This window comes from Gallus gallus, chromosome 3, assembly GCF_016699485.2.
Source record: "Gallus gallus isolate bGalGal1 chromosome 3, bGalGal1.mat.broiler.GRCg7b, whole genome shotgun sequence".
Lineage (NCBI taxonomy): Eukaryota > Metazoa > Chordata > Aves > Galliformes > Phasianidae > Gallus > Gallus gallus.
The window spans coordinates 50,231,078-50,246,953 of NC_052534.1; the positions used below are offsets into that span (position 1 = coordinate 50,231,078).

The window sequence follows — 15,876 nt, forward strand, 5'->3', positions numbered from 1 at the left end:
GGCTCTGTGGCAACACATGGACATAAATTATTATGTTACTCATCCTACTGAATCCTGTAGGCTGACAATACAGTCAGCAAGGAGATTTATTAATAATGATAAGGTGGGAGACATGCACATGCCTTTGACACATTTAAAACACATCAAACAGCAGATGGTGTTGTATGTTTCATAGAGGTAAAATAGATCGGGTAATTATAAAAACTAACTGTCTAAGCCAGCCACAAATTCTTGCTAAACTGTTAAATTACTTCTTTTTGCTTTTTAGTGTCTGAGATGGAGGAAAAAGTGTTCCTCTAAGGTGATACACTTGGCCAACTCCATTTGCTGTCCTGCTCTGCTAGGCACAGATAACCACTGAGCAGTAGCACAGCAATCAGGAGGAGAGCTGCTGGCAGCACCCCTGCATGTCCAACAGCCTTCAGCAGGACTCTATTTAAGAGGATGTTTAGGAATGTGCACTTGGGAAATGCATGTATTCTGGTAACAATTTGAGAAGCCAGTGCAAAGTGTTAAGATTAAACCTGGAAAGCCTTCACAGTTGTCTGACTGGCAGATACTTGTGCAGAGAAAGTTTAGCAAGCTAAAAGAACTTCATAAAAACATATTGAAATTCGAGGGGCAATCAGGCATTGCTACAGAAGCATAGGCAGTTATTTCCTACTATGTTGCTGATTTCTATCTCTTATTGATTACTGAATTGGCAAGTGAGTCAAATTGCTTTGTTTTGTGACCAACAGTTGACCAACAGAGGAACTCCCAGGGGTTCTGAAGGATTCTGCTCTAATTTCAAAATGGATGTTTCTGCAGATATTTAGGGAAAAAAGAAGAAGAAAAGAACATGCAGCAGCCTACAGAAAGTCACACTTGCAGAAGTAGGTGGCTGACTGGAGCTAAGCCACTGTTCAGCATGTGGCTCAACATAGTTAAAGCTGTATGGTACAAGAATATTTGCATGAAAATACTGACTTTTTATAAACTTGAAAATGTGCAGTGGTTGAACAAGAAGCATCTCTTTTCTCACTGAAGGATGAGAACAAAGGAGACTTATACTACTTGAGTACTTCAGACTCTTGCCTGAAGTATGAGAGCTTCTCTCTCTCTAGGCTTTATCGGATCTGCAATAAGAAGAACCCTGGTTGTGCTGCCCTTTGGCAAGCATATAGAGCACCTGCTGATGTTTCAACAGTTTGCTCTCTGAAACCAAAACATCTGGATGAGAGAGGCTGCAAGTAGAGCCTTCTTGTCTGGCCAGTAACTGCAAGCCTTGTTTTGTAACAATTAGTCTTGTCAGTGACAGGCATCTATTAATCACGTTTTGAAGAACACTATCTAGGAAGACTGATGTTATGACAACTGCGTAATAATCTTCTTTCCAGATTTAGCAGCTTGAATGTATTAGTGACTGAAATTTCTAGCTACACCAAAGAATCAGCTGAACTGAGAACATGCCTTCCAGCCAGTAATGAAATGCTTATGACAACCAAGTGATAGAAACCAATATATCTTGCAGAAAGAAAAATGTTCTGACTGGTAAAATTGAGAGCATTTTGGTGTGTTTTTCTTATTTGTTTAGTTTTCATTTTCTAGAAACTTAATTTATGAGTACTAGTAGAGTCAATTTGTGTTAATTTAGCAAGAGTTTGAGAGTCAGTATCCGAATGTATGCTAAAGTCTTTCTGAAGAACTTAAAAATTTCCTAAACAGGAAAGGAAGAGGCTTTTATTTGGTAATAAATTTAGTATTTCACTACCTTTTGAAATGTTGGTTAAAGCAGCAGAAAAGCACAGTTAATAACCACAGTTACTGCCTGCAAAATTGTTTTGAATTTAATCCAACAGTGGAGTCTGAGCGCTTAAGTAGTAATACTTGCCTGTGAGTACCAACTGCAGGGAAACAACTGAACTGGCACTATGCAATAGTTAAACACTTAGCTCTATTCAGTAATTTTAGCTGGAATTTATGTAACATGAATTATGGAATTATTCTGTAAAACTTAACTGGAGATTAATAAAAATGTACACTTTGGATCCATGGTACTGGAATGCTGACCGTACTGTTTTACATTTACTTCCTAGTGGTGATGAGAGGCTGGAGAGCAGTCCTACAGAAAGAGATCTAGGGCTCTAGTTGGTGTCAAATTGAACAAGAGCCAGCAATGTGCCCTGGGAGCACGAATGGTCAGCCAAGAGCCCGTTCCATCCTGGTCTGAGGGGGTAACGTGAGCCAAAGAACTCAAAGATCTGATTCTGAAATAAGCAAGAGATAACCAAGTTATTCATAACAGAATTAGTGAACCCAGAACCTTCTCCTGCAAAATTTGAACGCCTTCTTCAACAAAGATTGTGAGAATATCTCTTGAAAGTCATTCTGTAATTCCTTGGGATCAACTGTTACTTTTTGAAAGATATTCACTGGAGCCGTTCAGAAAGAAAAAAAAGATACAGAAGGAAATGCTTAAAGACCTGTCTTCTTAACTTCACTACAAAAGAGTAAATATATTGTTGAAAACCTGAAATATATTTAGTTGAAACAGACCAAGATAAATAGCACATGCATTCTACCTGCCAGGCTTAGTTATTTAACCGAGGTTATGAGTACTACTCTCCAAGGGAGCATTTTTAGAGTTCAGCACACTGATATTTCATGTCTCTAGGCAATGCTGGAATGCTTCACTCACCACTCCCTGTTTTTCCGTGAGTCTGAAGGAATGAAGACCACTAAGACTTTGTACCTTTCTGAGATTTAGCTCAGGCTTCAGTATTGATTTAAGAAATATTTGTGATTTTCTCTTGTAAATCTACTTTTCTTTTGATAGTAACATTAGCTAGAAGTATATGGGAATTAAAACCTTACAATAATTAACTGATCAGTCTGGAGAATTAATATAACAATGAAGAATGCATCTTTCCATACCTTGGTTAAGCTTATTGCCCAAATATATTTTCTTATTTTCATCCTAACCATGTAGCGATGTTACGGAAACTCTGTAGCAGAAGTCTACAGATGGAGAATATCTTACATGCTAAAGGTTGGCTGCGTTGTTTGTTACTGACAGTTTCTAGAGAATTAGTGGAAATACAGAATACAGTCTTTCCCAGAGGATAGAACTCTCTATTTATTCCTTATAATTTTGGATTCTAACTTTTTCAAGCTTAAATCTTATATTGGTATTCTTATACCTAAGTTATATCCAATTTACTGCTGTTTTGCAATGTATGTATGTAACCGCCAGACAGCACCAGGGTTTAAAATTGCTGTTAGTTGCTTTGACTGGCGATCTGGATATCTGTCTTTTACAGAGTAGACCAAGGCCATCCTAATTGGTTGGAGCTTTGTGTGTTCATGTATTTTTGCATCTGAAACATCTATCTACTGCAGATAAAAGTTCTCATTCAAGAGAATGGGAAATGAGAGCACCCTTTCCTTCCCCAATGTCGGAGAACTACAACCAGATACGTCTGCAGCAGAAAAAAAGCCAGAGTTAAAAGTGAACATCTAAGGTGGAATCAGCAAGCAACTGAATTGCAGGATGGCTATTGACACTAGGGTTTCCTCACCTATATGCACATGTGATATAAGCATTATCTTAGTCTTTGATGCTCTTTGCCAGAATCCTTACACACCAGCACTAATGAAACAAAGTAATTTCTGTGCTCTACTAATAGACAGTCGTCTATGTATGTGCCTGTGTAGCTGTAGTTAGTTTTCACATACTATGCTAGTGTTTTAGCTTTCACGTACTATATTAATGCTACATTAATGACAGAAACAAAGAATGGAACAGGATTTCCAGACTCACAGAATCCAGTCCTCTGCTAGTTGAGGCTTTCAACAATCTTGTTCATACAGTTGTTCTATCATATTTTAAAATAGGATGGTCTACTAGCATCCTTTGTTCCTGAATAAGCCTGTTTCAGAAATTCATTCATGTGATGTTTAAATGCCCATCTTCTCATTATTCTTTGCATAGGCAAATTCCTGGCCAGTGTTATAACTGATCCAGGCCTGACCATTGCTTAGGTAGCTCTAACTCAAAGCTTTATGGTTTTACCCCCTTTTCCACACTCTCACACTTTTTCATTCTTTCACATTTCCAACTAAAGAGTCACAGCTTATAAAAGGAATTGTTCTGATTGGTCCTTAAAACTGTGTCCTGCACAATTTCATTCTGGGAATGTGGCTCTGTCTTCAAGGTCATTTTGCACCTTCTGTATGGTAGTCTAGTCATGTTCTTAATGATATGTATTAAGTTTGAATGATCAGTGTATTTAATTGTATTAATTCCTGTTGTACTTTCTGCTAGCCAGTTCTGCCATGGTTTGGTTCCTATTTTTTTTTCCATTTTATGAAATGATATTCCTTGAGATATTATAAAGCTGTACAGGGGTTTAAATTTTATTTATTTATTTATTTTAACTTAGATTTCTTAAACATCTGGTTGTGAAAGCCTTTGGTGTTACTATGAAGGTCACTTCCTACAGCAGAGTCCCCCACCGTTTTTACTCCTTTAAACATAGGTATTGCTTGTTATTCAAGAGATGCATAGTATCATCCTTTCTTCTCCATCAGCACCTGGATCATTATGAAAATGGTTTCCTGCCTCATTTTTTCCTGCTGAAGATAGACAGGTTTTAACCTGGGCCGTTTGCATCCTGTGAGGCCAGCTTTACCATAAGCAAGACACTAGAAAGGTCTCAAAGGATTAGCTACTGTTAACAGGCAGCTTTGCTTAGCTGAGACAGACCCAGGTTCAGATACCTTCCTGAATCTCACATAGCAGGGGATTTTATCTCTCTGTCCTACATCATAGATTAATATCCTGATGTCAAGCTATTTCTTTTTGCTCTGTGGTATTTCTTTCTCAACAATTCGGCAAAAAATAAAATAACATAAAATAAAAGAACACAGTTTCATTCTGATGCAAAGCAAAGGTTTTTGAGATCTTTGGAATATGGCAAAATGGAACAACAGTTTTCCATATTGCTTTTATGGCTTTATTTTTATCAAGGTCAGGGCTGCCCATGACTGTCAAAAGTGCCTCTTCACTTGCAGAGGGTAGTTATCAAGTGATGCTCAGAACTGCTGCTGCTGCCAAGAGCTGAAAATGACGCCCCTGCACCACTCTTAGTATGTCTTGGAGTGAGAGAATGGGTACATTTAATTTTGCTGTGTTACCTACTCTTGTAGATCTAGAAGGATTTTTTTTTTCAATTTATTGTTGTCACTAGAGTGGCAGATGGAAACACACCCTCTTCTTGTAGTTTGAAAAAGGGGCTGGTTACACCACCTACATAGTGCTTGACACTTGATAACACTTGACATGCTTAAGACGAGTGTTTCACATTTTTGAAATTGGTGAGAAAAATCTAACACAGAACATGTTTCAAAGTGTTACAAAGAAGAATTATAAAAGAAGCAGAATTCTCAGTTCCTTACATGGCAATTTTGCCTTTGTTTGCAGTCAGTGGCTGAAGTGGTAAGAGCAGCAGCGAGTAGAAAGTAATTAAGTCGTCTTTGTTAATTGAACAGAAAAAGGAGATTAGTAACGTTTGAATTTATTGATGACTTCTTTATGTTAAATGAATTGCTGGGTGTTGATGTTTTCCAATTGATTTCCTTTGGTTTCTTGGCTAGGGCCATAGCATGGATTATTATTGTCTCACATTTGTTGGAGGATGTTTCCACTGTACCTTATCACTCCCAAATATTCAAAATAATAGAGTGAACTATATTGACCACTTGTACATGTTTCACCACAGAGACGTGGATGCATTTCTGTGGGTGTACGGAGCTCTCGGATGTGCTGTATTTTTATCTTTCTCATTCTTTCTCCCATCTGTTCACTCCATGCCCACTTTAAACCAAATAATTAGTAATGAGGAGCATGACTTAGGAAGTATATTTTCTTTCAGTTTTTAGTGGTTATGTTATCATTTCTTTCTCTTCACTGTTTCTCTTGAGTGATTCAGAGTCATGTATCTACCTGCCAGCGAGGCACAATATTGCAGAAGTAATGGCACTGGAGAGGAAGTTCATTTAGAACATTTGCACTTATTGGTCCAAAGCTTGATGAACATACAACACTTTCTTCTTCGGTGATGATGTTGGTAGTTGAAAGTGATCATCGGGTTCTTAATGCTTGATCTTTCATCACTAGAATGCAAGCATAAGGCTTGTTGCACATGTCATATGTTGTAGTTAACCTTTTCACACAATGGCATTTTGTCTCTGTGCTTTTCTGAGGATATTATCATTTATCTGAGGTTACTACTTAGCTTACTCACAGCAAGTTGACTTGTATTTTAGCATCTGGTGATTCTCCTTTGCTAAATAGGAAGCAGTTATCTGCTTCTGAGGTTTCTGCCCTTCTCAATTGGAAGGGATATACATTTAAACTCACTGTACATGAGTGTCTACGTGTGTAAAAACTCAACAACAAATCAGTTGCTTTCTTCTTCCAGACAGGTTTATTACAAGTTTATCAATAGAATAAATCTAATACACTACTGGTATTGTATAGGCAGAACTAGTAATGGGATACTCCCCATTACTACTCTGGACATCTCCAAGGCAATATAGTTCCAACAAAGCAGTCTTTTTTTTTTTTTTTTTTTTTTTTTTCCTTTTCTAACTAATTAGTAATGTAACTGTAGTAAGTAACATAGAGATGGTTAAGAAGAAAACACCATTGCTAGGAAGTGGTAATTTGACCTTTTGTTTAGATAATTTTTAGGAATATATCTACTTGCATACTTTTCTGTGTTAATTTTCAGCAAAGATCCAGACTGTTATATACTGAAACAGTTTTTATACTTGCGTGGCTATAATGTTGATCTGAATGCTGTACAGACTCTTTGTGGTTGTGTTGCTATCCTGAAAGGACAGTAGCTACCACAGCCTGCAAGGTAACAGTTTTACATTACAGTTTTTGAACATCTTTGCTATATGAATCCCATGGTACAGCTAAATCCATACATAAAAGTTTAAAGAAGACACAGTTTTATGGGTTGCCTTATTATTCTTATTACATTTAGTAAAATAAGTAGAATGAATTTCAGTATTCTGCTTGTGTTCTTAGGCTTTGCGCTTGAAGTTTCACATTCTTTAAGGCAGTGTATATTTTACTTTACCCTTTGACTTATTTTTTAGCTATGCAGCTGATGTTGATGCTCTGCTCTTTGGGAATAGTTCAATGATGATGTGTATGAATGAATCCAGAGGAAGTCTGCTTCCATAGTAAAAGGAGAAAAGGGAGACAGGATATGGATGCTAAACTGATCAACAAGCCATGCTTCCTTCCTTCCCTCTCCGTGTTAGTTTGGCATACAGTGTACAGTAGGATGTCCTTTTTCACTTTGGATCCTTTCCATGTACTTTTTTAATTCACTATTTTAAATGACATTTAATATTTCTTCCTCTTAACTATAATCTGTTTTTGTGCCAATAGCAAAAGCTATAAAAAATGGTCAAGACAATATAGATCTACCTCTGTCAGTCCAGGAGACTACAAGAAGAAAAAGACAAGAGTGAATGGAAGAAAAGATAGATTATATGGAAAAAGTGATAGAATATTTTGCCTGCCTGCTTTGGCTGTTGTTGTTATGATTTGTTCTGTTCATGGTATCTACTGATTGTTTTACCTCATTGTCATCTTTTTATATTTATGCTTTTGCTTTGTTGCTTACGTACGTTAGTTTCACTTATTTCCTGTCTTGTAAAGACTAATATGCTGTGGCCAGCAGGGTGAGGGAGGTGATTATCCTCCTCTATTCTGCACTCATGGGGCCCCATCTGCAGTACTGTGTCCAGATCTGAGGCTCCCAGCACAGAAAGGATGCAGAGCCGTTGAAGCAGATCCAGAGGAGGCCACAAAGATGATCAGAGGGCTTGAGCACCTCTCCCACAAAGAAAGGCTGAGGGTGTTGGGCTTGTTCAGCATGGAGAAGAGAAGGCTCCAGGGAGACCTCATTGTGACCTTCCTGTGCCTAAAGAGAGCTTATAAGCAGAAAGGAGACTGACATGGTCTGGTAGTGCCAGGACAAGGGAGAATGGCTTTAAACTAAAAGAGAGGAGATTTAGGTTAGATATTAGGAGGTAATTTTTTACTCAGAGGGTGGTGAGGTACTGGTACAGACTGTCCAGAGAAGTTTTGGGTGCCTCCCACCTCTGGAGGTGCTCAAGGCCAGGCTGAAAGGAGCGATAGGCGGACTGCTCATGGTAAAGGTGTTGGAACCAGATGATCTTTAAAGTCTTTTACAACCTAAGCCATTCTATGATTAATGGTCACTTTGTTAATCAAGGAAAGGATACAAGTTTCCCAGTGGTATCCAGTTTGACATCTGATAGCTCTCTAATGAAAAAAACAACTAATCTCAGGTGCATGCTGTGTGAAAGTAGGGGGAAAAAATTGCACTGAAAGACAGAAGACAAGTAAAAAGAGCTCAAATGGCAAATAAAATCAGTTAATGTTTTTGGAGTTGGCTTACTTTTTGTGAACCCAGGAGCTGACAGTGACTGAAGTCACTGGTCATTCATGTGGACCCATATACAAAAGGGAGGCTCAATATGACTTCAGAATTCCAGAAGGCAGAAGAAAATAATTCATGCATGGTGGAGGAAGAAGGGTAAAAGCATAATAAAATAAGTAGACAAGATAGGCTCCATGTTAAGTTCTTAATGAAGATGTGTGACTGGTGAAGCAGTGTGAAATGTGTTGTTTCTGCAAAGGTGGCTTAGGGGCTCTGAGATATCAGAAGCTACACCTGAGTCTGGAGGTAAAAGGTACAAAAGACTGAGAGGAGAAAAGTGATGGGACACTGGTCCTAAGTGGTGAGAGAGAGACAGCGTAGTCAAGTCTTTGGCATCTGAGTGGAAAGTGTCAACCTTGACACTAAGCTTGAGGTATGTACCTCAAGGTGGTGCTATTTCAGGTCTAAAATTCCCACCTCCCTCTCTGCTTCAGTTTATGAATCCTTGCTAACAGGAACTATTTGGTGGGGACAGACCAGCAGCAAGTCCCTGTCCACAACTAATTTGAAGCCAGAAAGCAAAGACATTGCTGAGGTGGCTGGAGAAGGGAAGTCTGGTTGGTAGCTCTCCATCAAAATCAGAAAATGCAGAGGATACAACAGCTGCCTCATATTAAAAATAAAAACAGCGGAAAAAGCCCCACTTCAGGATTTAAACACCCAGATGGAGAGAGAATTGCATTATTTCTAGTTCAGAGGAGTTTGCTTCACTTCTAATAGTTTTTTTTACAAAAAATTCTCTGCACATTTTAAGCAGCCAGTTGAGGAAATGTAAAGAGAAAATGACTATTTTCATATGAATGTTCAGCACTGTTTGATGGATCTTGAGTTTACACATAAATGAGGTACAGCCTTTCAATAGGGTAGAGTAGGACATTCCCTACCACTGTTTTTTCATTTTGCCAGATGCCCTGTACTGGGAATCCAAATTTAGTAAAATTGATTAACTGCTAGTAACCAGGAAGAGGTTTTGTCAGTATTATCAACTGTAGTGCTTGTTCCAAGGCAAAATTCTCTTTTTAAATTTTTAAGGGATTCAGGAATAAGTCATGTCAAATAGCACGTTCATCCAAGGAGAACTACTGAGAGCATCCTCATTGGTTGTCTTAGCACAGTGTACTGATTATAAATAATGCTACTTTAGAAAGCACGCTGCTAGCAAGAATGTGAGGCTTGTTTTTGTAGATCAGAGATGCATCTTGCTTCAGATGGTTCTTACATGTCCAGCTTATTGTTTTGAAAGCAGAATTTTCAGGCACAGCTTCTCTTTACTTTGTCCTCTTCTGTTATTTTTCATATGGCGGGGGGGGGGGGGGGGGGGGTGAGTGGCAAATCTTCCTTATCTCATCCTATAAAAATTCTGCTAGGCACTGAAAATATCTGCAGATAAAAGCAAATACTTTTCCTCTCCTGTAACCGTCTAAATTATTTTCTCTCAAATGCAGATTTTAATAACGTGCCTGATGTCACATCCAGCTTGAAAAGGAGCAGTACTGATGGCACTCTGGACCAAGTACCACACAGGGAGAAGACTGATCCACCTTTCAGGGTAAGAGCATACCTGACATAAGAATCCTTATAAATGTAAAGGTAGAGATGTCTCATTGTTAACACTCATTGTCTCATTGTTTGTGGGGGTAAAGACTTAATATATGGCACTGATTTGGAAAAAGATGCATGCATGTTAGCTGTATTTAGTGTTTTACTGTCTTGAGGTCATGCTGGCAGGTCAGCTGCTGCATCTCCAAAAGCACTGCAATAGGGGCAAATGTCAAAGAGATGGAGACTTGTCAAATTCCTCTTTCTGTGTTGATTGAACCCACTTCTCCAGAGAACAGTGAAACTAGTACAGCTTTTTAACTGATTCAGTTAATTCTTCCTTTTTTTTTTTTTCTTTGCTGATACTATTAGGACTTGTTAAGATTGCATTGACCAAAGCAACACTTATATAACATGAATAATTTCAGACTGGACTGCAAACTTTGAGAGATGCAGTTCTGGGGATCCTAATGATTCCTACTGTCTTATTTGAAGAACTTTAATGCATCTGCAATTATTGTTTAACATCAGCTGAAATATGCCTTTTCTCAGTTAGAGCTTTGGAGAATGATGTAGGAACCCCCACAGTTAGTGTCTATCTTTGAATGCATTGGTTTTCAGAGAGCAATTTTTTGACCTTTTTCCTCCACGTCAGCCAAACTGCAGTCTGTGTCCAACCCAAGTGCATATTGTTTTGAACTCCCCAGCTGCTAGCATGAGTAGCTTTCATGTCTGTGGGCTTTCCTAGGCATTGCCATTCTGACAGCAGAAATGTTTTTGTTACTTCTGTTGGTGAGTTGGTTGTACTTCAAATCAAACGTGTGATAACACATTACACAATTACATAACAGAAAAGAAGTTTATATGGTTCAGGAATGTATTACTGGTTGTATGGAACATTTAGATAGGCAAAGATAAGAGAGGAAGGGTAGAAAGCTAGAGATAAAGCAAAATGTAAAATCTCAGAAGACCAAAATGAAGAAGATGCGTTTTGCCTCTAGCCATACCCTACCTGGAGGAACTGATTGTCTTTTATGTTTGCAGTCCTTTTGTAGTCTCCTTCAGTCAAATACAAATGACTTTATGCAGTTTTCTGTGAGAGCAAGGAGAAGCTTGGTGATTTGGGGCCTTTAGCCCACCTCTTTTTTCACAGGGGATTCCCATGGAGATAATCTCTATCTTGTGTTCCACTGTGATTATGCTTCCAAAACTTCTTTGCAACCGTAAAGAATAAATCCTAGGGGGATTTTTCTCCCATTAGGATGCATTTGGCAGTGACAGTGCATATTTCTCTACTGTCCTGTTCTAGGGCATCTGCAGTGTGTTACAGTGAGAGTCAAAACACCTTCCACCTTGTGAGAACCCAGGTGAGGTAACACCTATGTAGCACCTGGCTCTGTGAGTTGGCTGGTGCTTGGCCAGGTCACCCCTGCATCCCTAGTGCTGCAAGGTGCCCTGCTTGCCTGGGGTGCATGCCACCCAGAAGGTGCCATGCAGGCATGGGGGACTGAGCACCCATCCTGCTGAAGGGGAGGAGGCTCTGCAGCTTCAGCTTTGCTTTAGCAGAAAAACAAAGGCTTTGTTTATCAGTCACCCCGATCGTCTGTGTCGAACACAGCAAATCATAGGAAACTAGGGAATGTTCAGCAGGATTTAAATACACAGAGAACAATTCTTTCAGAGTAGTTTTTGCTCTGAACATGCTAAATTTGCTCTGATGCTCTGAATTATGTGCTATGGTTGTAGTTCAAAAAGAAAGAGGGGAAAACAGATACGTCTGTTCCCTGTCTCTCTCCAGCTGAAAAACCATCCCATCTGTCAGCATTAATGGGCTTGTGCACAATTTGTTGGAGTAACTGCCCAGATTATACTGCAGTTCACTCCTTGGGCTGGCATGCAGGTCTGCTAGTGTCATTTTGTTAAAAACTATTTGAAGTTGTCCTAGTTTTCTAGGTGCAAGGGGGGAGAAATGGCTTGGCAAATCAAAGGCAGCCTGTCTTGAACTGCAGCTGTAAACGAGTCTGTGACAGCTCTACAATTTCTGCAAATGGTTTGTAATTGACTGCCGCCTTTCTGTTGGAGAGTGCCTATTACTGTCAGAGCTTTTGTCTGACCCTTCTGATTTCTCCAATAAATGGAGAATTAAAAACCTCGCAGTAAATTTAGGAAGCAGTATATAGTGTACGTGCTTCAGTGATTGGCTATAAAAAAAAATTAAAATGATTTCTGTTTTTATAGCTGTGATTTGGGACTGCTCACCACATGAACAATAGCTATTGCTAATAAAAGCTAGTTTGAGGAAATTGTGTAGCCTCAAAAAGCACAGCATCTGGATTTGTTCTGTTTTTTTTTTTCCCATCCCCTTTGCCTTCTGTTTCCTGTATGTGCTAACTTGATCCATGGCAGTGGGAGAGCAGTAGTGCAGACACCTTGGTGTTACGCAAAGTATGAGGGAGAGCAGATATGTAGCTGCATCTTTGTGGAGAGGACGTTGGTGGTGCTGAGAGGTTCTGAGCACAGCCTGGAACAACAGGCAGCTTGGCATTATTTCAGTGGAGAAACAGCCAGACGTGCTCATTTCCCAGCTGACAACAGCTGTAGATGTAATTACGTGGCTCTGAGGGAGCAGACTCCTTTGAAGTTTGGTTGATTTCTGTCCCATAACATGTAAGTAAATAAAAAACAATCTTAAATGCTTGCATGTGTGATTTCTGGATTTTAATGTTTTTATTTGGAACGTTTTTGTCTGTTTTTCACTATTATTCTCTTCATCTTATACCAGGCTAAAGTTAAACATTACCTTAACTAAAACATACAGGAAAGCATTTCCCTAGTAAATTCAAAGAAAAATGTCTTTTGTTGCATGTGTACTACATTCAAATATGTGCTCATTCATTATTTCATTCATTTTTTTGTAGTCCAAGAAATGAATGAATTTAGAATAGCTCTGTTTGTCTTTCATCTGAGAGTTAACAAATGAATTAGGAAGACAGTAGAGGATTAATTCATTCCAGAAATGAAAACTGTTCCTCCAGTTATAAAATATTATTGCAGACATGAATGCCAAGAACTATCCATTCTAGATGCTCATTAGTTTTGTCAGCTCTATTCTCTGGGATGCCCTGTTTATACCTTTATTGAAAGCTTCCTTTCAGTTTATTTTCTGTTTCGTTTACCAAGGAAAGATGTTACAATTCTAACACACTCTGATGCAGTACATTTTCAAACTGTGTTAAAATACTGTTTATGTGGCAGTGGCACACTGTCCCTGCAATTGTTGGTTCTCGAGTACGTATGAGTCCTGTTGACAGAAGAATGGGGGACCTCAGAAAATGTGGGGATTCAGTGTGCCTGTCAGTGCAATTAGGTTTAGTTGTGTTTAATCATTTTGAGAACTGTTTGTCTGTGCTTCTGGCACTCAGTTAAATCCTGGTATGTTGACAGTTGCCAAGAATCAAACTGTCTGTGTACCTGGGTAACATGAATGCAACATTTCCTTCAGTTACTTGTGATTTCTAGTTGTATTGGTTAGAAACGCTTTCTTTAGCCCACAGTTTCCTCTAAATTAAGTATAACCATCTTGTACTTTGTATTATCTGTATTTTAAAAAAATGTTCCCTTATGAAAGATAAGCGTAGCTAAAAGGTGAAATTTTACAATATATGTAACTCCTCTTCTAGGAGTCCACTATAAGACAGTTGTGCTCTCATTTTTGGCTGCTCTAAGTATTGTAAGAGACAACTACTTGCCACTTCAAGTTAAATTTTGACAAAAAGGAAGAAAGATTTTCTTATAAGTGCATCTGTATAGGGAGAAGATATGTTTTCATTTCAAATATTTTACAGATCGCGAAAAAAGCCTTGGTGTAAACTTTGTGCAAATATATGAAGTAACTTTAATATATTCTTATGTATATGAAGAGTTATATTTATAAGAAATATGGATAACTTCATGTGCCCAAGCCCAGTAAAAATAGCTAGTGTTGATGCTTCGTAATCGTGAAAAATAGACAGTGAATGCAGAATGACTTTATGCTGGCATCTTCAAAAATTAACATTGCAGATGCAGAAACAGAATCTAGCATGATAAGAAACTTTGCATGCTAACAAGAATTTGCTTTCTATAAAATGTCCAGCAGGTTTGACTTCCAGGCATTTTTGAAGTGGTGCTATATTGCTTTCAAATAATAAAGTAAAAGATTCTGGGAGTAAGTTGGGTATGGAGACTCTTACAGAAATTGGCTTTGCTTTGCACAACAAAAGTAGAAAGAATGCGTTGCAACTACTTGTGCATTTCAGAATCTGCTGTAGGATGCTTCAGTATTTTATATAATGCCAAATGATCTTTTTGGTGCTTTTGAAGCTTGTATTTTCTCTTTACTGTGATGTCAGTTTTGGACAGTCCTCCATTAGCCAGAGAGGAGCTTCAGCAGGTATAGTGAGAAACTGATGTTTCCGTGAACTCTGAATATGAGGTATCATGGTGGGAAATCTGATTTTGGCTTCTATGCACCCAGTCTGTTCTTGAGCTGGCATTAAATTCTTGCCACTTCGGCTCACACTGCTGATGTGCAAACTTGTACATAAAGTTTGAGCATCTGGATTATTGGATGGTGCCTGAGTGGTGTAAATAGGAAACTGAGACTGAGTCAGAAGACAACACCTATCACAACAAGCTTCCCAGAACAATGCTTTCAACAAAGGCAAGACATGCATGTCACAGTTTCAAAATGGAAATCCTCATGTTTTTATTAGCTGATTTCGCACAGCTGTTTCTGTAATAAAAATCATTGAGTATTGTAAAGAGATCACTGCATATATTGTTTTAGCCTCTTGGGTATGCAGTATAGCCATGTACTGGAGGGATGATCTTCATAAGTTGAACAAAAAATGTTTTCTCTTGAAGCTGTCTGAAACTGATGTGGAAAACCCTTCATTAGAAGCAACAGTAAAACCGCCAACTTCATATGCAGAAAATAGTAAAAATGTTGAAGTACTACATATGGTGGTTAGGTTCAAAACTGAGAGTAAGAATGTGTATCCCATTGCTAGTCTGCATCTACTCTAATTTGTTAAGGAAAACAGGATGGTTTCATTTTAGGGAGAGAAAGAGGGCAACTAGAACAGCTGCCATGCAATAATGGAGGCTGAAGCAGTTAGTAATCATTACTCATACAGTCCCCTCTTTGTAGAAAATTAATATAATTGTTCAATGTTTATGAATGATTTGAATGGTATTTCATTTTCCAGAAGAAATCAAGTGGGTGCTAGAAATGATATTTTCCTCTAGTTTATTACCTGGAAGTGATCTACCCCATATGTGCAATGGGACAGTTGAGGACGCTCTTACTCAAACCACACCAGCCTTCTGTAGGAACTGTCAGTGAATGTAATCCTATATATTCAGTTGTGGTGGTTCATTTATTTTGATCTAGCAATGAAAACCATTCACTCTCTTAGATGATACACATCAGTATGAATGTGTTTGTAAGCAGTAGATGATTGTCTTAATGGACAGATATCAGGAAATGTTTATTTTTCCCCACTGAAGTTAAACAGTTTTCTAATATGATTTCTGAGTGGGAAAGTTAAAGATTTACCAAAATACACTGAGTCAGAAGGAAGATTTTTCGATAATATTTTGCATGAAATATCAAAACCAAGAAGCAGAAATTGTGCTCTGATGGCATTTAGGATGGTGGCAAGTCTTCTTGCTTGTCAGGTAGCAATCCCTACCTTCAAAGTATCCCCAAAGAAGCACCAATATTGTAATAAAACTGAGAGAAATTAAAAAAAAAAAGAAAAAG

At 38.4% G+C, this 15,876-nt stretch overlaps 1 protein-coding gene across 6 annotated transcripts in view; it reads left to right on the forward strand.

Annotated features, from left to right (window-relative positions):
- The window catches only part of TIAM2 (T-cell lymphoma invasion and metastasis 2), a 168,151-nt gene that overhangs the window by 126,476 nt on the left and 25,799 nt on the right, over positions 1 to 15,876 (forward strand). For all 6 annotated transcript variants that reach the window (XM_046938839.1, XM_046938838.1, XM_025148727.3 and 3 more), the window contains one exon: positions 9,977 to 10,080. In XM_046938839.1, the coding sequence (XP_046794795.1) occupies positions 9,977 to 10,080 (104 nt within the window). The remainder of the gene's footprint in view (positions 1 to 9,976; positions 10,081 to 15,876) is intronic.